This window comes from Chiloscyllium plagiosum, unplaced genomic scaffold, assembly GCF_037043375.1.
Source record: "Chiloscyllium plagiosum isolate Xiang-an unplaced genomic scaffold, Cpla_swu_hap1 HiC_scaffold_27, whole genome shotgun sequence".
NCBI classification, from domain to species: Eukaryota; Metazoa; Chordata; class Chondrichthyes; order Orectolobiformes; family Hemiscylliidae; genus Chiloscyllium; species Chiloscyllium plagiosum.
In genome coordinates, this window is record NW_028270165.1 from 9,088,240 (window position 1) to 9,111,337 (window position 23,098).

At 45.6% G+C, this 23,098-nt stretch overlaps 1 protein-coding gene across 1 annotated transcript in view; it reads left to right on the forward strand.

The window, feature by feature from the left end:
- The first annotated feature begins 13,336 nt into the window (after positions 1-13,336).
- Positions 13,337-23,098, forward strand: part of LOC148143030 (uncharacterized) — a 143,856-nt gene continuing 134,094 nt past the window's right edge. The window contains 3 exon segments of the mRNA XM_087975775.1: positions 13,337-13,378; positions 17,066-17,363; positions 17,673-18,488. Of these exon segments, the coding sequence (XP_087831901.1) occupies positions 13,337-13,378; positions 17,066-17,363; positions 17,673-18,488 (1,156 nt within the window).

A 23,098-nucleotide genomic window follows, 5' to 3' on the forward strand; every position in this document is an offset into this window, starting at 1 on the left:
TACCTGATTAGGTACAGAAAGCTATTAAAACCCACAATATCCACTGGCAAGATGCTGAGGTTGCACAATTCAGCCGAGAGGTTTGTTACTTCTGAGAATGAAAGGATCCCAAGAGTAAGACAGAACTTGCCCAAACTACAGTGGCTAAACTTAAACCCAGGATTCAAAGTAGACCTTTTCGTCTGCAAGGTCAGTCAAGCTAACAAATGAAACCCTCATACTATAGTCCAGTATGGCAGGACAGTAGAAATGGTACTGTGTATTCACAACATCCCAATGGACCTTGCGGTCCTCCTATGTATCCTTCCCCAACAGTCCATGATGCCCCTATACATCCTCTCATTACTCTTCACTGCTTCCCCCACCCCCTAGAGTCCCCCAACAGCTACACCTTTGTTTCAATTGCAGTGAACCAGGACATTGGTCCAAGAACTGTCCTTTCCATAGCAGTCCCTGGTTCATCACCGCAGTAAAAACAACAGACAATCTCCTGGTCTCCCTCCCCAGTGACCTCAGCAGGTTGCCCCTTTTACTGCACAAAACCCTTTTCAAAACTGACTCCCGGATATAGGGCAGCTTCCTGCTTTGAATTTTCCCATAATTACCGCTAGCCCAGAGGATGGACCTATGCTAATTCTTAACCGTATTGGCCATGATATTGAATTTATGTTTGACACAGGAGCCACTGTTTCATCACTTCCCGTCCATCTTGCTAATGCTTTTGACTTTCAAATCTTGGACGATGATGAAATCCTGCAGTGTTTTGATAGTTCCTCGAATAAACATGCATACGCTGTCCCTCTGACAGTGGTGTGGAAAAATTGTGTCACGCTCCCTTTTTGCTTTGTTATTACTAATGGATTACGTATCCCTCTACTCGCTAGAGATCTCCTCTCTCCTCTAAATATTACTATTGAATGTCATGATGATGGTATCCTGATTCAGGATCCACCTCATTTTGTTCAATGCATCAATACCAAACCAAAGCCTCCTCGATGGTGGTCATTTGATTTGGATCCTTATGCTTTTGATCCTATTTTACATAACGTCCCTCACCCCCACATTACTTTAGCTTATGATCTCAGGCTTGAACACACTATAATCCCTTACTTGGCACTACTCAGCACACTTGAGAGTGATTGGTGAGATCAGGTCACCAGCTGGTGGCATTCTTTTCGTGTCAGTTCCTCTTCATAGCTGGAAAACTGGCCCTCTCATTTTCCCCTGTGTCACCACTCACTTGAACCCAAAACACAAAGCCCAAGAAGTAGGTTTTGACGCTAAGACTCTTTTTGACCATGCTGATCAAACTTGCCGTGAAATTCAGCTGCTCACTCAAGGACCAATCCTATTTTATGCACAGCCTTCGTCAATTCAAGGCAGCCTTCATCATCATTATGCCCACCATCACCCGCAGGACGCAGTATACCCTGGAGTCTGGGTGGATCTAAAACACAAGTGGGCCTTGCTAAGGTCCCACCCATCATTGTTCTGATCAAACCTAATTCTGTCTTCCTGTCTATATCTCAATACCCCCTGAAACCAGAAGGTGAAGCTGGCATTCAACCTGTCATTGAGTCATTTCTACAGCAAGGCCTTCTAGTCCCATGCCATTCTTCTGTCAATACACCTATTTTTCCGATCCCTACACCGGGATGTCCTGAATGTCGTTCACGACCTTCGTGAAGTAAATAAAATCATTGAGGCTCATAATCCTCCAGTTGCTATTCCTGCTACTATCCTCAGCCAAGTTCCAGTTGATGCCAAGCTCTTCACTATCGTTGACCTCCAACATACATTCTTTTGTCTTCCTTTGCGTCCAGATAGCCCAATACATTTTTGCCTTCTTTTAAGGGCCACCAATATATATGGACTTGCCTACCTCAAGGGTTTATTCAGTCGCCGACACCCTTTTCAGAGACTCTTCACGCCCAGCTTGAATTATTTGAATTTCCTGGAGACGTTACCCTAGTTCAATACATCGATGACCTCCTCGCTAGCCCTGACAAAGTGTCCAATCACACTGACTCCACTACCTTTCTCAACTATCCACATCAATGTGGCTATATTGTACCCCCCAGCAAAGTTAAGACTAATCAGAAAGAAGTTAAGTTCCTAGGTACTCTCATTTCTGAATTCGATCGGTGCTTGACACCTGAACGTATTGATCCTATTCTTTGTATTGCCCCTCCAACCACTCCTAAACAGATACGGTAGTTTCTCGACCTCATCAATTATTGCCGACAATGGATTCCTAATTGTGCCCTTCTGATCAAAAATTATCTCCCTGTCCTCGACTAATGTGCCTTAATGGTATGAACTCACCTCATAACAACTACAAGTCTTTACGGAGCTTAAAACTACCCTCTCTTCAGCACCTACGCTCGGCCGACGTTTGTATGACTGCCACTTTCATCTTTATGTTGCCATCCTTGATACCTGTGCTTCAGCTGTTCTCACCCAGCAGCATGGCTCTTCTTGGCGCCCTATTGCCTATTTTTCTACTAAGCTTGACCCCATTGCTCAAGGTATGCCTTCCTGCACCCAGATTCTCTCTGCCATCCATACTATGGTAGTGGCTACCTCTAATATAACTTTACATCAAAATGTAGAAGTCTGTACCTCGCATTCTGCAGTATTCTTGCTGATTTCTAAACATAGAGGAGAAAATGAGGACTGCAGATGCTGGAGATCAGAGCTGAAAATGTGTTGCTGGAAAAGCGCAGCAGGACAGGCAGCATCCAAGGAGCAGGAGAATTGACGTTTCGGGCACGAGCCCTTCTTCAAGAATGAGGAAAGTGTCCCCAGCAGGCTAAGATAAAAGGTAGGGAGGAGGGACTTGGGGGAGGGGCGTTGGAAATGCGATAGGTGGAAGGAGGTTAAGGTGAGGGTGATAGGCCAGAGTAGGGGTGGGGGCGGAGAGGTCAGGAAGAAGATTGCAGATTAGGAAGGCGGTGCTGAGTTCGAGGGTTGGGACTGAGACAAGGTGGGGGGAGGGGAAATGAGGAAACTGGAGAAATCTGAGTTCATCCCTCCTGGTTGGAGGGTTCCTAGGAGGAAGATGAGGCGCTCTTCCTCCAACCGTCGTGTTGCTATGGTCTGGCGATGGAGGAGTCCAAGGACCTGCATGTCCTTGGTGGAGTGGGAGGTGGAGTTGAAGTGTTGAGCCACGTGGTGATTGGGTTGGTTGGTCCAGAAGTCCCAGAGGTGTTCGCTGAAACACTCCGCAAGTAGGCCGCCTGACCTCTCCGCCCCCATCCCCACTCCGGCCTATCACCCTCACCTTAACCTCCTTCCACCTAGCGGGTCAAGATGCAGGGAAGATTCCTGCCCAACTGTCGTCTGATTCATATGGATGGAAGTTCACTTGCTGGCTATGATCGCTGTGTGGATGGATCGTGTGGATTGTACTGACAGTCCTTGGTCTCATCCTAGGGATATACACTGTCATCCGCTTATGCATGAAATGGACTGTACATTGTTTTTCACCTCAGCCGAAAAGGAGTTTGGTTAATTGACCCTTGTCTACCCCTCTCCCTCCATGCCTGAACTTCCATGCTGAAATCCAGTATCTTTCAGACTCTGCTCCTCTGGACGATGACCTGGCAGAGGAGGCAGTTGACTTATTTGAAAATACAAATTGACTGAATGGACTAATTATAGTTACAAGCTAAGTCGTTGTCATGAAATAACAAAAGGAGGAAATAAGAAAGTCTATAGCCATAAAACCTGTCTTTAAACATTTAAACTAAAATATAACGTTGAATTATAGAGCACATTTGCTGCACACTAGAAAATAGACAGGCAGGGAGGCTTGGTAAAAGGGGAGAACTCAAGGTATGCAGAAGATAACCAAGTGATAACAGTACTAAGGCAATTAAGTACATTTGCCTTAACAGTGAATCTGTGTAAATAGGACACAGAGTGATAACATTCATGGCTGTTCTCTTGTGAAATTAATGACAGTGTTTGATTCTGACCCCGAAACGAAACTTGGGATTCCCTGAGCCGTCTCAAATCCCTACTTTAACATTCCAACTGATCCATGTTGACCAGTTAGCCTAAACAGTCTAGTCCCATTTGCTAGCACTCGGCCCATATCCCTCTAAACCCTTCCATCCAGATTCCATTCAAATGTTGTAATTATACAAGCTTTCACGACTTCCTCAAACAGCTAATTCCATACCCACACCACCCTTTGCGTTAAAAGGTTGTCCCTTAAGTCCCTTTTATTTCTTTGCCCTCTCACCCTAAATGTATGCCATCAAGTTCTAGACTCCTCCCAACTCAGGGAAAAGACCTTGTCTGTTTATCCTATCAATGTCCCTCATGATTTTATAAACCTCTAAAAGGTCGCCTCTCAGCCTCCGACACTCCAGGGAAAACAGCACCAACCTATTCAGCTTCTCCCAATAGCTCAAATCCTCCAACCCTGGCAACGTCCTTCTAAATCTTTTCTGAACCCGTTCAAGTTTCACAACAAACTTCTGACAGGAAGGAGACCAGAACTGCACACAATATTCCAAAAGTGGTCGAACCAATGCCCTGTACAGCTGCAACATCACCTCCCAACATCAATACATGATACTCTGACCAATAAAGGAAAGCATTCCAAACCCCGCCTTCGTTATCCGATCTACCTGTGACTCCACTTTCAAGGAGCTATGAACCTGCACTTCAAGGTCTCTTTGTTCAGCAACACTCCCTTGGATCTTACCATTAAGTGTATAAGTCCTCCTCTGATATGCTTTTCCAAAATGCAGTGCCGTATATGTATCTAAATTAAACTCCATCCTGTTATCCTCTGAGCTAAGCATCTTCACTGTCCACTACACCTCTAATTTTGGTGTCATCTGCAAACTTAGTAACAATACCTCGTATATTGACATCCACAGCATTTATATAAATGATGAAAAGTAGTGGACCCAGCACCCATCCTTGTGGTATACTACTGGTCACAGGCCTCCAGTCTGAAAAGCAACTCTCCACCACCACCCTCTGTCTTCCTACGTGTGAGCTGGTTCTGTATCCAAATGGCTAGTTCTCCCTGTATTCCATGATATCTAACCTTGTGGATCTGTCTCCCTTGGGGAATCTTGTCAAACGCCTTACTAAAGTCTATCTAGTACCCTGGCATGTAAGCCGTCAGGCCCAGGGGACTTGTCTGCCCTCAATCCTAATAGTTTGCTGTGTACCTTTTCCCTCTCAACGTTGATTGTTTAAGTTCTATCCTTTCTATCACCTCTGACTTGCCCGTTCCAATAGGCATGGTACTATTGTCCTCCAGCTTGAAAACTGAGGAAAAGGATTGACTTAGCATCTCTGCCATTTCAGTGTTCCTCCTATTAACTCACTGGTTTCATTTTCCAAGGGACCATAGCGACTCTGTTCCCTTTAGCATGCCAATAGAAGCTTTTGCTATTCTTTTTGATATTTTTCGCAAGGTTTCTTTCGTAATTTATCTTTATTTTTTTTTAGTATCCCTTCGTTTTATGTTTGCAAGTTTTCCAATGTTTCAGCCTTCGAGGTCTTGAATAACATTACGGAAAAGACTGAAAATTTTTTTAAAAAACGTTAAAACTTAAAGACAAACCCACCTTTCAGGTGGCTGGCGAGGAGAGCAGGGAACACATTCGCCCCGCCCCCATTGTCTCCGATTGGTTGGATGCCTCGTCGAACCGCGCCCACTACACGCGGGGTGACGTCACGGTCTGGTCACCCAGCCCCTGGTGAGTTGGCGCATGTGCAGTGTAGGTCATGTAGCGAGACAAAGGCAGTGTTACTGAGTGGGAGAGGAATGGCGCCGGTGGCTTAAGGAACAAGAACAGGACCCGCTGGGAAAACTGAGCAGCCCTGGCTGCATGTGTCAAGAGAATCCGAGGAAACGTCACGGGTCCAGTGATCCTCCTTCAGAACAGAAACAGGTTTCGGAAACATCCCGGAGAGGTCGCCAGGCCTGAGCGCCCGGGGAGAGGGGACAGTGAGTACCTCCCTCGACACTGTCCTATTCCCCCCGAGTCCAGGAACTCCCCACATACGTTCGAGACACCACCCACGCCCTCCACCTCCTCCAAGACTTCCGTTTCCCCAGCCCCCAACGCCTCATCTTCACCATGGATACCCAATCCCTCTACACCTCCATCCGCCATGACCAGGGCCTCCAATCCCTCCGTTTCTGCCTCTCCCGACGTCCCCAACAGTACCCTTCCACCGACACTCTCATTCATCTGGCTGAACTGGTCCTCACCCTTAACAATTTCTCCTTCGAATCCTCCCACTTCCTCCAGACCAAAGGGACAGCCATGAGCACCCGTATGAGCCCCAGCTATGCCTGTCTCTTTGTTAGCTACGTAGAACAGTCCATTTTCCGTAATTAAACCGGCACCACTCCCCACCTCTTTCTCTGCTACATTCCTGACTGCATTTGCGCCATCTCGTGCACCCGCGAGGAGGTTGAGCAAACTTCACTGACACATTCCACCCTGACCTTAAATTTACCTGCACCATCTGACACCTCACTCCCCTTCCTGGACCTCTCCATCTCCATTAATAACGACCGACTCGACACCGGCGTTTTATAAACCCACCGACTCCCACAGCTACCTGGATTACACCTCTTCCCACCCAACCTCCTACAAAAATGCCATCCCGTATTTCCTATTCCTTTGCCTCCACCGTATCTGCTCCCAGGAGGACCAGTTCCACCACAGAACACACCAGATGGCCTCCTCCTTAAGATACTGCAATTTACAATCCCACATGGTTAAAGTGCCCTCCAACGCATCTTGTCCACATCCCGCATCTCCGCCCTCAGACCCCACCCCTCCAACCGTAACAAGGATAGAACGCCCCTGGTGCTCACCTTCCACCCTACCAACCTTCGCATAAACCAAATCATCCTCCGACATTTCTGCCACCTCCAAACAAACCCCACCACCAAGGATATATTTCCCTCCCCATCCCTTTCCACCTTCCTCAAAGACCGTTCCCTCTGACTACCTGGTCAGGTCCATGCCCCCCTACGATCCACCCTCCCATCCTGGCACTTTCCCCTGCCACTGCAGGAATTGCAAAACCTGCGCCCATACCTCCTCCCTCACCTCCATCCAAGGCCCTAAAAGAGCCTTCCGCATCCGTCAAAGTTTTACCTGCACATTCACCAATATCATTGTATCCGTTGCTCCAGATGTGGAGACTGGACCCCTCCGAGCAGAGCGCTTTAGGGAACACCTCTGGGACACCTGCACCAATCAACCACACCGCCCCGTGGCCCAACATTTCAACTCCCCCTCCCACTCTGCCGAGGACATGGAGGTCCTGGGCCTCCTTTACCACTGCTCCTTCACCACCAGATGCCTGGAGGAAGAACGCCTCATCTTCCGCCTTGGAACACTTCAACCCCAGGGCATCAATGTGGACTTCAACAATTTCCTCATTTCCCCTTCCTCCACCTCACCCCACTTCCAAACTTCCAGCTCAGCACTGTCCCCATGACTTGTCCTACCTGCCTATCTTCTTTTCCACCTATCCACTCCACCACCCCCTCCCCCCATACCTATCACCTTCTTCCCACCCCCACTCACCTATTGTACTCTGTTACTTTCTCCCCACCCCCACCCTACTCTCATTTATCTCTCCACCCTTCAGGATCTCTGCCTGTAATCCTGATGAAGGGCTTTTGCCCGAAATGTTGATTTTACTGCTCCTCGGATGCAGCCTGAACTGCTGTACTTTTCCAGCACCATTCTAATCTAGACTCTGATTTCCAGCATCTGCAGTCATTGTTTTTACCGAGAGGAGACAGTGAGACAGGAGAGGATTGGAAACCGCAGGAGGAGAGAGACTGGGGTGTTTATAAACTCCTAGGGGAGGCCTGAGGCCGTGAACAAAAGCTCTACAGGCCCAGTGTTTACTTTGTTTGGGGAAGGACCTCTGGGGGCAACCGGTCGCCATATTCGTGAGGGTAAGATGCATGTTGTCTTGGGGCGGGGAGCGCGAGCATCCATCTTGTTGAGGGCACCATCAACTGTCATTTCTGGGAGAGAATTCCAACTTTGTGGCAGCCTTTGTGTCAACCAGAATTTTATCATTCTGGATGTAAGTTTGCTCGCTGAGCTGGAAGGTCATTTTCAGATGTTTCATCACCATACTGGGTAACAACATCAGTGAGTCGAGTGAAGCGCTGGTATTATGTCCTGCTTTCTATTTATGTCTTTTGGTTTTAGGATGGGTGATATAATTTCCGTTCTTTTTTCTCAGAGCATGGTAGATGGGGTCCAAATCAATAGATTTCCAGTTGGAATGACATGTTCCAAGGAAGTCTTGCGTGTGTTTCTGGTTGGCATATTGGATGGTAGCTTGTCATAGGATGGATGTGTGGTCCCAGTCAACATGGTGTCCTCCTTTGTCTGTATGTAAAGATACTAGTGATAGTGGATCATGTGTTTTTGTGGCTAGTTGATGTTCATATATCCTGGTGGCTAGTTTTATTCCTGTTTGTCAGATGTCATGTTTGTTACAGTCATAGAATCCCTATGTGTGGGAATATGCCCTTCGGCCCAACAGCTCCATACCGACCCTGTAGAGAGTATGCCAGCCAAGCCCATTCCTCTACAATTACCCCTGACTTATGTACCACTATGGGCAATTTTAGCATGTCCAATTCACTTAGCCTGCATATCTTTGGATTGTGGGAGGAAACTGGAGCATCCGGAGGAAACCACAGACACTGGGAGATTGTGCACACTCCACTCAGACAGTCGCCCCAGGATGGGATTGAACCCGGGTCCCTGGTGCTGTGAGGCAGCAGTGCTAACCACTTATATTTCAACAGTCTTTCAACTTTAAACACATTCATCACAGTCTTCCCAGAGGATTAGACTGTTCTCTCTCATTAGAGATGGCTGGTGGTGGTTTATCTTGAGGGTCACCACACCTCAGCTGAGGGGAAAGGCCGAGAAGGAGATCCTCACATTTCTCCAACTTGGGTGATACATAATGTGAAGCACCTTGGTATACTTTTGTTGAAATGTTATCATCAGTATTAGCTGCTGCTGTTGCTGTCATTTATTGGCAAGACTCATGTCAAGTGAAACAATTTCAGGAAGAAATTGGCAGCTGGCAGAGCTCCCCCACCCAATGCCAAAAAAGTGAATGCTTTTATTGTGAAAGAAAATTGGCAAAGAAAAGAAAATTAAAGTGTCATGTACCTTTAGAAAGAGTGGAAGGGTTGATTTTTCAAAATATATAAAAACAACATTTATGAATTGGAGCAACAAACTAAATTAACAACGCAGGTTTCTTTTCACATAACTGCACTACCGCAAATGTCTGTATTATGGGAAAATGTTATGTACTAAAATCTGTTCTTATTTTGTAAAGAGTCAGGTCAATAGGTTTAATTTTGTCAACAGTGATCAATAAGATCTTGATTGATACAGCATCTATGTGAGATACACTGGTAGTTAATATTTGATCGAGTAAGTCTCCAGTGACCACCACAAGAACAAAGTTTTTCCCTGTCTGAACTGTCAGAAAGATGTGCTTTCTTCACAAATTTTGACTTCTTGATGTGTTTGTACGTCTTGCAATATTTGTTTTTAAAATATGTAATTTACAGTGAAAATGAATTGTTTGTGCTTTTTAATGTTGATTTTAAGGTACACTGATAAGAAACGATGTATGCATTTAGGCCGTCTAAAAATAGAATGCTTTTCATACTCAAAGTTGCTGTGCAAACAAAACACAATTTGGGAGGTGATGGTTGTTCCCTATCTCAAAGCCAATATAAATAATACCTGTGGTGTCAACACAAGCAACCACTGCCTTTCACTCTTTTTTCTGAAAATCATTGGGAATTTAACACATCCCACTACTGCAGCAGTATCTGAGCACGTTACATCGGGCTTCCCATCAGGATGCTGTCACAAACCTCAACCCAATTTGGGATGTTGGGGAAAGTGCAAAATAAATGAATCACTGGTATATACCCTGTGGTTAAAGAGCGCTACAACAGTATTGTACGGACATGTCAGCTGTCTTGGTGAGACCTAACTTTACTCTGCGACACCTTGATTGGTTGTCGCTGACTGCATGTAAAAGGAAACATTATGGAGTAAAGACATTTTTGCGACTGAAAATGTTTTATTTGGCCTTCAGCAGTCACACCTACAGTTTTACCATATATTTTGCTGCTTATTTTGATTTAACTTGATGATGATATGTAACCTCAGTTGCTAAACAACCTCAGTGGAGCCTCCAGCGTTATTTGACATCCAACACAAAAGCCAACTTCTTCCAAATACAAAATGTTGCTGACTACAAAGAAAAATCATACAAAAGCATTTATCAACACCCAGATCGATTTACCGCAAGAAATAGCAGTATTGGCCATTCTGCTCCACCATTCAGTGAGATCATGTCTGATCTGATAACCCTCAATTCCAATTTCCTGCCTTTTCCCCAAAACCCTTGATTCCCCACTGATCTTCCTGTGACACCTTCAATTTTTCAGAAGCTTATCTTATCTAGAACTTTGAAGACTGAGACACTTGGACACACAGTACCAACATCAATCCTTGTTAATTGTCCTTGCTTCTGTGCCACAGAAAATTGTTTTCTGGATCCTTGTTTGAGTCTACAAACTGCTCAATAAGCTCAAACAACCCTCTTCTGTTCTTCTCATGAGCCAATATCTCTGACATCACATCCTTCTAATAATGTGACGACCAGATCCAGTACTCCAGCTGTGGCCTAACTAATGTCTTGTACGGTTCCATCATGATCTCCTGGCTCTCATGTTCAATGCCTTAACTATTTAGGGCAAGTATTTCATATGCCATCTTAACCATTTCATCCACATGTCCTATTGCCTTCAAGAATCTATGAACACATATACCTTTCTCTGATTTTCAGTATATTCTAAATTCTTGTGATTCATCATGTGCTCCCTTGCCTGTTGATCCTCCTGAAATGTATCATATCAATCTTTTCAGGATTGAACTCCATCTGTCATTGTTCTGCCCATCTGACCATAAGACCATAAGACATAGGAGTGGAAGTAAGGCCATTCGGCCCATCGAGTCCACTCCGCCATTCAATCATGGCTGATGCGCATTTCAGCTCCACTTACCAGCGTTCTCCCCGTAGCCCTTAATTCCTCGAGACAACAAGAATCTATCAATCTCGGCCTTGAAGACATTTAGCGTCCCGGCTTCCACTGCACTCCGTGGCAATGAATTCCACAGGCCCACCACTCTCTGGCTGAAGAAATGTCTCCGCATTTCTGTTCTGAAATGACCCCCTCTAATTCTAAGGCTGTGTCCACGGGTCCTAGTCTCCTCGTTTAACTGAAACAATTTCCTAGCATCCACCTTTTCCAAGCCATGTATTATTTTGTATGTCTCTATTAAGTCTCCCCTTAATCTTCTAAACTCCAACGAATACAATCCCAGTATCCTCAGCCGTTCCTCATATGTGAGACCTGTCATTCCAGGGATCATCCGTGTGAATCTCCGCTGGACACGTTCCAGTGCCAGTATGTCCTTCCTGAGGTGTGGGGACCAAAACTGGACACAGTACTCCAAATGGGGCCTAACCAGAGCTTTATAAAGTCTTAGTAGTACATCTCTGCTTTTATATTCCAACCCTCTTGAGATAAGAGACAACATTGCATTCGCTTTCTTAATCACGGACTCAACCTGCATGTTTACCTTTAGAGAATCCTCGACTAGCACTCCCAGATCCGTTTGTGCTTTGGCTTTATTAATTTTCTCACCATTTAGAAAGTAGTCTTTGCTTTTATTCTTTTTGCCAAAGTGCAAGACCTCGCACTTGCTCACGTTAAATTCCATCAGCCATTTCCTGGACCACTCTCCCAACCTGTCTAGATCCTTCTGTAGCCTCCCAACTTCCTCAGTACTACCTGCCTGTCCACCTAACTTCGTATCATCGGCAAACTTCGCTAGAATGCCCCCGGTTCCCTCATCCAAATCATTAATATATAATGCGAACAGCTGTGGCCCTAGCACCGAACCCTGCGGGACACCGCTCGTCACCGGCTGCCATTCTGAAAAAGAACCTTTTATCCCAACTCTCTGCCTTCTGTTAGACAGCCAATCCTCAATCCATCCCAGCAGCTCACCTCGAACACCATGGGCCCTCACCTTGCTCAGCAGCCTCCCGTGTGGCACCTTATCAAAGGCCTTTTGAAAGTCTAGATAGACCACATCCATTGGGTTTCCCTGGTCTAACCTACTTGTTACCTCTTCAAAAAATTCCAACAGGTTTGTCAGGCATGACCTCCCTTTACTAAATCCATGTTGACTTGTTCTAATCAGACTCTGCTCTTCCAAGAATTTAGAAACCTCATCCTTAATGATGGATTCTAGAATTTTACCAACAACCGAGGTTAAGCTGATTGGCCTATAATTTTCCATCTTTTGCCTTGATCCTTTCTTGAACAGGGGGGTTACAACAGCCATCTTCCAATCATCCGGGACCTTTCCTGACTCCAGTGACTCTTGAAAGATCTCAACCAATGCCTCTGCTATTTCCTCAGCCACCTCTCTCAGAACTCTAGGGTGTATCCCATCGGGGCCAGGAGATTTATCAATTTTAAGACTTTTTAACTTTTCTAGCACTATCTCTTTCGTAATGTCAACCATACTCAACTCAGCCCCGTGACACCCTTTAATTTTTGGGATATTACTCATGTCTTCCACTGTGAAGACTGACGCAAAGTACTTGTTAAGTTCTCCTGCTATTTCCTTATCTCCCATCACTAGGCTTCCTGCATCAGTTTGACCAACCCATCTTTATTGCCCTGTAGTCTAAAACTTTCCTCCTTGCCATATATTAGTGTGGGTTCTGAATTTGTTTTGGGCCTGATTTATTTAGGTTGCTATGTGTTTATTTTGTGGGATATTTTAAGAAGATTGGGAGGTTACTTGGATCCGGTATCTGTTTATACCCAAAGAAGAAACTCAAACCAGAAATTTTTTTTAATCCAATGTTTTCCTGGTAACATTTTCACAATGACTTCAATTCCTCCAACACCCTTAGCTTAACTTAAACTATGTTCAAATCAAGACATTACTGAATGGAGATCATAACTTCTTGTACTATTAAATCTGTCTCAAGCAATGCTGCAAATTGGGTAATCTTGCATTATTATTTTATAACTGTGCTCAAAACCTTTTCTAAAAAGTGGCCGGATGAAGATTGAAGTTGACTGAACTGCTTTCTCCATTTTATAATATTGCCAAAAAAAAGTAAATGTTCAAACATATGCAATCTTTTTCTTTCTCTAAAATAGGTAATGAGGTGAAAGGGAATAATGGACAAAGCAATGAAAACAATGCTGACTCTAATTCAGCAAGTATGTTCTTTTCAATAAGTTTAATTCAATATTTACACTAAAGTTATGTGAGTGATACAAATAACAATACTTTAAGGCTGTTACTTAAGTTTAGAAATTCAATCACACTCTGTGTAGATGGCTTAAAATCATTATATTAAAAGCTTAAAGCGCTTGCATAAAACACGAAACCTCAGTTATGTTTATAATTTCCCAAAATGGGTTATCAAGTAAAAGGGAAGTATTATTGGAGATTTGATGACAGCGGGCAAAATGGCAACTCTAATTTTGCACGTATGCAAGGTTTAAGCTTAAAATGCATGACAGGTTTATTTATCCAAGAAATAAGCACCTTTACTCTCTCTAATATTAGCTCCAATTATCAATATTTGATATGAAATTAGAAGATCTAGCTTGAGAAATCTACAACGTATTGCCACACGCTTGCCATAAATACGACAGGAGCACAGTAAAAGTAGTGAAAATTAAGTCAGATCTTTGTGGTTACTGATCCATAAGATACAGAAGCAGAATCAGTCCATTCGACTCGTTGGATCTGCTCCACCATTCGATCATGGCCAATGTTTCTCGATCCCATTTTCCTTCCTCTCCCCTGTAACCCTTGATTTCCTTACTAATCAAGAGCCTATCTGTATCTGTTTTAAAAGCACTCAGTTACTTGCCTCGTTTCAGTGGCAATGAGTTCCACAGAGTCAGCTCTTTCTGACTGAAAAAAATCTTCCTTATCTCATCCCAGCATTTCTTGCCACAGAGAACTATGGGAGCAGAGTCCATGTCTATATTTCCTTGCATGGTAATTTGTAAATAACATTTGTTTTTTCAGGTTCATTAGCTGCTGCTTAAGTGTGTTGGTAGGCTTGTGGGCTACCATGATGTGGAGAGGTTTGAGTTGTCTGGACATCATTTCACAGATGTCTTTGATTTAAGATAATGTGGCTCGGGTTTCTGCGCATGTGTCTGCTTTGAGTTTGTTGTTGAGAAATCAGCGGACAGGGTTTATTGGGTACCCTTTCTTCTTGAATATGTTGGATAAGTATTTATCTTCTGCTCTTCGTAGTTCCTGGGTGGTGCAGTGTGTAGTGGCTCGTTGAAATAATGTCCTGATGCAGATCTGTTTGGGATGATTTGCTTCTGCATTAGGTACTTGGGTCTGTGTATGTTGTTTTCCTGTAGACATTAGTCTGAAGTTCCCTATTGACTGTTCGCTCTGCTGACATCTCGCAATGCCACTTTGTTGTTGTTCTCCTCTTTTGTGAATTTTATGCCAGTAAGGATATTGTTGATGGTGTTGTAGGTTTCTTCTAATTTGTTTCATTTTGTGATGACAAAGGTGTCATCACTGTGGCGGACCCAAAATTTGGGTTGGAGCGGAGGGAGGGCTGTTTGTTCGAGTCTCTGCATTATTGCTTCTGCTAGGAACCTTCATATTGGTGGTCTCATGGGTGTTCTGTTGATTTATTTGTAGGGCTTGTTATTGAATGTGAAGTAGGTGATAAGATACGGGTCCACAAGCTTGACAATGTTATCTTTGCTGATGAAATTGGTGCTGTTTGGTGTTTGTGTCTTTGGTGTAGTCAGTGTTTCTTTGGCCACGTTGATGTTAATGGATGTAAACGGGGCTGTTATGTCAAAGGACAGCATTATTTCATCCTCTTCTATCTTGGTGTCTTTGGTGTTCAGGAATTTTTGGGTGGAGTGAATGGAGTGGTATGAATCTTCTACTCAGTGTTTTAGTCTTCACTGGAGGTCTTTGACTAGTCTGTATATTGGTGTTCCAGGTAGTGAGACTATGGGCCTGAGGGGGGGCTCCTGGTTTGAAGAGGAGAACAACAACAAAGTGCCATTCCTAGAAGTCACAGTAGAGCGAACAATCAATGGGGAACTTCACACTAGTGTCCACAAGAAACAATACACACGGACCAAATACCTAACTACAGAAACAATCATCCCAACACCCACAAACGAAGCTGCATCAGGTGATTATTTCAATGAGCCACCACACATTGCAGCCCAGAGGAACTGCGAAGAGCAGAAGAGAAATACGTATACGTATTCAAGAGGAACGGATACCCAATAAAACCAGTCCGCCGATTTCTCATTAATGCTTCCAAGCTGACCCTCAAATTTGGTTTGTCCCTGCATTCTTTCCTGGCTGTCTTTTGTGGGTTTTGAAAACTTTCCCAATCCTCTGACTGAGGATAGGAGTTGGGAGGTTGTGTTGTGGCTGATAGGACATTGGGTAGACCACGTTTGGAATATTGTGTGCAATTCTGGTCTTGCTCCTATCCGAATGATGTTGTGAAACTTGAAAGGGTACAGAACACATTTAAAAGGATGTTGCCAGGGTTTGAGCTGAATGGGCTGGGCTGTATTTCCTCGTGCATCAGAGGCTGAGGGGTTACTGAGAGTCATTAATAAAATCATGAGAGGCACGGATAGGGTAAATAGACAAGGACATTTCCCTGGGTGAGAGAGTCCAAAACTAGAGGGTAAAAGGTTTAGGGTGGAGGAGGGCAAGATTTAAAAGGGTCCTAAGGAGTAACCTTTTCATGCAGAGGGTGGTGTGTGTAAGGAATGAGCTGCCAGAGGAAGTGGTGGATGTTGATACAGCTATGACATTTAAAAGGCATCTGGATAGGGATATGAATAGGAAAGGTTTAGAGGGATATGGGCCAAGTGGGACTAGATTAGGCTAGGATATCTGGTTGGCCTGAAGGGGCTGTTTCTGTGCTGTAGATCTGACTCTGGCTTGCCACTAACATTTGCCATGTCTGTATGTTTAGTTTCTCTCGGGGTTGTCTGTGTCAATGCCTTGATGTCTCATTCCACCCACCACATACCACCACCACCACAGGGACGATAACCAATTCATGTCTGGTTCTTTATCAAGAAGCTGTATTGCAGGTTCAACCTGAATTTACACTTGTTTTGCTTCCCAAAATCAGACTTGCTCACTCTCAGCAATATCCCAATATCCTGAAAGATATTAACTTTCACATGGTGTTATCCAAAATTTGAAGATGTCAGTCCTGATGCTTTTGCTTTTTCTGTCCCTGTAAGATCCTGAATCAGCACCTTCAGGAGAATTAATTTGAGCGGAGTGAGAATAGAGGAAGAGAGAGAGTGAGGGATGCTTTCAATTTTGTGGAACCGCAAAAGAAAAAAATGTTCTGCAGAAAGTGGAGTAGCTTGTTCTGAATTTCTACCTTGGACTGACCGTGATGACTTTTGGAATCTCTTTTTCCAGAGTATTTGAAGATGTGAAGACTGAAGTTTAAAAATCAACAGATGAAGGGCCTATGCCTGAATCGTCGATTCTCCTGCTGTTTGGATGCTGCCTGACCTGCTGTGCTGTTCCAGCACCGCACTTTTCAACTCCTCTCCAGCGTCTACAGTCCCCACTTTCACATCAATGTCTGACAGTCACTTAATCCATCGGGACCTCAACGATTTTGAACTATGATTCTGTGAGAAGGAGCAAAACATTTTGGTTCCTGTTTCAGACCATTTTCAGCATTAGTGGGACTGAATGAGAGTCTCTACTGTTACAGCGCACTGTGTGTAAAGCCTGAAACAGTTATACAGCCAGGAAAGATGAACTTACTGTGGGCAGGGGCCGTACACAGGGCTGTAGCTGCAGCCATGGTGAAACCAGAGGAATCCCACACCGTGGAGAAACCGTGAAAGTGTTGCGACTGTGGGAGAGGCTTCCATGCCCCATCTGTCCTGGAGATTCATCAGCGAAGTCACACCGGAGAAAGGCCATTCTCCTGCCCCGAGTGCGGGAAAGGCTTTACTTGCTCCTCCCACCTGCTGGACCACCGCCGAGTCCACACTGGGGAGAAGCCATTCTCCTGCCCTGAGTGTGGGAAGGGCTTCACCTACTCCTCCCACCTGCTGGCCCACCAGCGCGTCCACGCTGGGGAGAGGCCCTTCCTTTGCTCTGAATGTGGGAAGGCCTTCAGCAAATCCTTGGACCTGCACGGTGGGCGGCACGGTGGCACAGTGGTTAGCACTGCTGCCTCACAGCGCCGGAGACCCGGGTTCAATTCCCGCCTCAGGCGACTGACTGTGTGGAGTTTGCACATTCTCCCCGTGTCTGCGTGGGTTTCCTCCGGGTGCTCCGGTTTCCTCCCACAATCCAAAGATGTGCAGCTCAGGTGAATTGGCCATGCTAAATTGCCTGTAGTGTTAGGTAAGGGGTAAATGTAGGGGTATGGGTGGGTTGCGCTTCGGCGGGTCGGTGTGGACTTGTTGGGCCGAAGGGCCTGTTTCCACACTGTAATCTAATCTAATCACCAGCGGGTCCACAGAGGGGAGAGGCCATTCAGCTGCCCTGAGTGCGGGAAGGCCTTCAGTGATTCCTCTACCCTGCTGAGGCACCAGTGGGTCCACACGGGGAAAAGACCGTACTCGTGCCCTGAGTGCAGGAAGGGCTTCACCCGCTCTTCTGCTCTGCTGACCCATCTGGGGGTCCACACGGGTGAGAAGCCCTTCAGCTGCCCAGAATGCAGGATGGCCTTCAGCAGGTCTTCCCACCTGCTGAGGCACCAGCGGGTCCACACTGGGGAGAGACCCTTCTCCTGCCTCCAGTGCGGAAAGTGCTTTACCCAGCCCTCCAACCTGCTGACCCACCAGCGGATCCACACCTCCGAGAGACCGTTCTCCTGCCTTGAGTGCGGGAAGGGTTTTGCTGTTTCCTCTCACCTCGTGGCCCACCGGCGGGTCCACACAGGGGAGAGGCCATTCAGTTGTCCCGAGTGCGGGAAGGCCTTCAGCAATTCCTCTGCCCTGCTTCGGCACCAGCGCGTCCACACCGGAGAGAAGCCGTTCTCCTGCCCCGAGTGCGGGAAGGGCTTTACCCGCTCCTCCACACTGCTGACCCACTGGCGGGTCCACACGGGGGAGAGGCCATTCAGCTGCCCCGAGTGCAGGAAGGCCTTCAGTGATTCCTCTGCCCTGCTGAAGCACCAGCGAGTCCACACCGGGGAGAGGCCCTTCAGCTGCCCTGAGTGCGGGAAGAGGTTTACATTTTCCCGCAACTTGCGGAAGCACCAGCGGGGGCACCAGCGCTCACAACAATCAGATTCCAACGCTGACACTGCTGTGAGTCCCCCCCAGGACTGATTCTCCTGACAGTGGGTGCAATGGACTGTAACCTCACGGCTCAGGGGTGGCATGGTGGCTCAGTGATTAGCACTGCCTCATGGCACCAGGAACCAAGGATCAATTCCACCCTTGGGGCGACTGTCGGTGTGGAGTTTGTGGAGGGTAGGACAATGGATGAGATAAGAAACAGCTGCCTTTCTTGAGACAAGTCTCCCGGAGAGAAGTTGCAGACTGATTGTCTGATCTGTTGATCCTCACAGTGCCCCATTGCCCTCAGTTAACAGGAGGAGGTCCACACAGATGTACCGAAGCCCCTCTTTGGACAGTAGAAGGAAACTGTGCAGACAGGGAAAACGTGCAAACTCCACACAGACAGTTACCTGAGGCTGGAATTGAACCTGGGTCCCTTATGCTGTGAGGTAGCAATGCTAAGCAGTGTGCCACCCCAAAATGTTATAAAATTTGAATAAACCTACTAAGTTGGAAATGTGTCCATACCAAGAACTTAGTGTAAATGTTTGGAAGCAAAAGTCCATCGGAATTGTCTTTGGGATGGATCCAAAACTTACTTCGTTAATACTTTGACCTCTGGAACTGTCTGCCAGAGAGTGTGTTGGAGTCAGATTCAATTATGGATCATTAAACTGAAAAGGAAAGCAAGGTACTGTAGTGGATGTCAGAATATGAGTTTCCTGATTGGGACTGTTCACTTGCTCCTGTTACCATTTCAGGTTGCTAACTTTTCGTTAGCATCCTGCACATGTTGGGATTTTTTCTCCTTTCTAGTATCTACTTGAGTGACTCAGTGACAAATCTAGTTTATGAATTGTTCCTATGATATCTCATGAGAGGGTTTATGATATTCACAGTGTGTCCAAGTGAGGAAAAACAAACTGTTCATCTTAAATATTTGACTTTAAACAATGGAAATAAAATTAATGTTTGGAAAACACACAACTTGCTGTGTAGTAAGATAATCAGAAATAGGAATGAGAGTAAGTAATTGACCGTTGAGATGCTCTGTCTTTCATTTATCTAAATTCTCTTTCCTGCACTTGTTTTTTCATGACTTCATCTACTGAAGTGACTGCACTCCAAAAGCTTGTGATTTCAACATAAGAGCATAAGAACTAGGAGCAAGAGTCGGCCTTCCGGCCCGCTCCACCACTCAATAAGATCATGACGAATCTTTTCGTGGACTATGCTGCACTTACCTGCGTTTTCACCATATCCCTTACGTTTTTGAAAAATAAAAGAATTATCTACTGCTTCGAGTAATTGCTGAAGTAATGTTAAATACTTCCTGGGCAAGGAATTCCATAGATTAACAACCCTCTGGGTGAAGAAGTTTCTTCTCCGTTCAGTTTTCAACCTGCTTCGTCTAATCTTGAGGTCTCAGCTACCAATGCAACATCCTACTTTTATTTCTTTCATAATTTAATATATTTCTGTAAGATCCCTTCCAAACAAACCTGCTGGACTATAACCTGGTGTCATGTGACTTATGACCAAAAACTTATTATTACGCATCCTCATAGTGAAGAAGATAGGGACACTACCACTGCGCCATAAAAAAAAACCTCTGCAGCAAATAGGCCTTCTTCTATTGAATGAATGGGGAGAGGTTTCTTCTTAACATGGGATACAAATATTATACCCTCAGAGCCCATTACACTAAATTGAGCCCTCTTAGGATGCGGAGGTGCCAGAGTTGAATTGGTTGATAACGTTAAAAATCACATCTTCCCCCTGAATATGTGACACTACCGCTATCGCCCCAGAGCCCGTTGCAGTAAATTGGGTCATCTGCTGTTGAATGAATGAACGGGAATGAAAAGGGCGGATACACTGACATGATTGTGAAATTCTCCACCAATCCCAAAGCTTGTGGTCGGTACCGACTAATCGGAGAGAGAGTTTACAGAGGGTGGGACCAACACGACACGGAATGCCAGCTGCCATTGGTCAGGTGGAGTAAGGTGCGCTCTGATTGGAGGGGACGCGGATGACACGCGTCACTGAAGGAGGAGACGGAAAGAAGAAGAAAAACAAAGATGGCGGCGCGAGGCTGCGGTTTTCTCATCGACTCAGCGGGCGGTTTCTGACGGAGGGAGGGGGCAGACAGGCATCGTTTACCTCAGAAAATACCTTTAAAATACATTTCACATTAAAGTCGGAACTTTTCAAACAAAAGTTGTGAAGAAAAGGAGACAGTCCCCGGTGGGGTTTATTGTTTATTTGTGTATAATTCCCGGGGCCCGGGAAGGGGGAGGTGACGGTTACCGGGTGAACGAGAAAACAAATTAAAAATGTCGGCGGTGGAGGAGAGAGAGCCGGCGCCCGCGGCTTCTTCGGCGGCGGCCGGAGCCCAGGAGCTCAACAACCCCCCGGAGCTGGAGGAAGGTCCGAGCTCCAAGAAGCGGGGAGTCCGGCTGGAGGCTGGATTTGCTCAAGGCTTGTATCTATTAACTTATTTAAATGGTACCTACTGTATGGGGCTATGGTTTACATTAAAACCGGAGGATCATGTCAGAGTGTTTGTTTATATTGAGCAGTTGTAGTTGGTAAAATACACTCCCTGGAGGAGCACCTTCTATGATGCTGCATTTCTTGCCTTCTGCCCTTCCCCCATTTGTTATCTCCCATTTGATTTTACATTTTATTTGGTCAAATTTAATTTCATGTTAATGAGACTTGGTATTCACTGTGTTATTAATTTGTTTGTTGAATTATTGTAAGAAAAAATTAATGGTGTCATGTCATTTCTGATGTCAGAGTTTGACATTGAATGTGCAGATGTGAATACCAATAAGTTATGAAAATAAATCAAGAACTTGTGCTTCTAACAAAAAAAGCAGTTCACTGATATTAATGGCATTGTCTCATTTGAGTCTGACCAACAAACCGTTTCATGTAGTCACCCAATTTAATTAAAATTTTCTTTAACTTAATTAAAGAAAATAACTCTAGCAGGCTAAGATTTGTACAATTTGTTTATAAGATTTATTTATATGTCCCTTGCTCTCGATGTGGTCTCTGCCACATTGGGGAGACTGGACGCCAACTTGCAGAACATTTCAGGGAACAGCTCTGAGACGCCAAAACTAAACGACCCCACCGCCTTGTGGCTGAACACTTTAACTCCCCCCTCCCAATCCGTCAAGGACATGCAAGTCCTCGGCTGCCTCTCCCTCCAAGCTCTAGCTACCTGAAGCTTGTAGGAAGAACACCTCATCTTCTGCTTTGGGACCCACTAACTACATAGGATCAATGTAGATTTCACCAGTTTCTTTATTTCCCCTCCCCCCACCCCACCCACCCCCACACCACACACCTTGTCCCAGATCCAGAGTTGAAAAATGTGGTGCCGTAAAAATGCCTAGAGGCCATGCCTTTAGGAATTCCCTGGCTGTTCTCTGGCATGGCACTCATCCACAGATTCTATCAACAAACACATTGACCTGGACCCAATACACCGGCAAATGCAGCGGACAGTTGGAACTGACAACCGGAAGCGGCAGAGACAAACCACTATAAATGCTGGAGGAAACATCACAGAAGCGCTTCACAAGAGGATCCCTAGCACTAAGGATGTCACCTAGACAGGGGATGAAACGTCTGCAACAAAAATTCCCAGCTCGGCGAACAGAACCACAACGAGCACCCGAGCTACAAACCTTCTCACAAATTTTGAATTGAGCATAGGAGTTGGGACATCCTGTTGCAACTGTCACACATGCCACACAACACAAGGCGTGGCCCGTCTCTGACTTACCATCCCTTTGAATATCAGGGGAAAGACACCCCTTTAATTGTAACATTCAGGAAAGATGCCTTACTTCAACAAAAATGTGCTGTGCTCACAGATGTTTGGACAGAGGAAGGGAGTTGCAGTCTGGGGTGAAGCTCAATCTTCATTCAGAGAAAGAGAGGAGCAGCAGTAGCTTCAGAAGCTCATGGTCCAACTTGCGCATTCAGACAGTAGGGGGACTCTTCTGGGTAAAATCTGGGAATGAAGCAATGTCTCCCCCTTTCCATTCCTTATCCTGGGAGGGAGAGAGAAGGGGAGAAGCACTGTTCACTTGCAGCAACGGGAGGCAGAGAGTATGAATCCAAGCAGGGAGCAAACTCTGCAAAAGTCAGTTTCAGTCGGCTTCTTCTGGAATATTGTGTGCAATTCTGGTCTCCCTTCTCTAGGAACAATGTTGTGATACTTGAAAGGATTCAGAAAAGATTCACAAGGCTGTTGCCAGGGTAGGAGGGTTTGAACCACAAGGAGAGGCTGAATAGGATGGGGCTGTTTTCCCAAGAGCATCTCAGGCTGAGTGTGTGTTTTTTAAAGAGGTTCATAAAAACTTGAGGGGTGTGGATAGGGTGGATAGACAAGGTCTTTTCCCTGGGATAGGGGGAGTGCAGAACTAGAGGGCATAGGTTTCGGGCGAGAGGGGAAAAATTTAAAAGGGACCTTGCAGTCAACCATTTTTTGCAGAGGGTGATGCGTGTATGGAATGAGCTGCCAGAGGAAGTGGTGGAGGCAGCTGGATGGATATATGAAAAGGAAGGGTTTCGAGGGATATGGACCAAGTGATGACAAATGGAACGAGACTAATT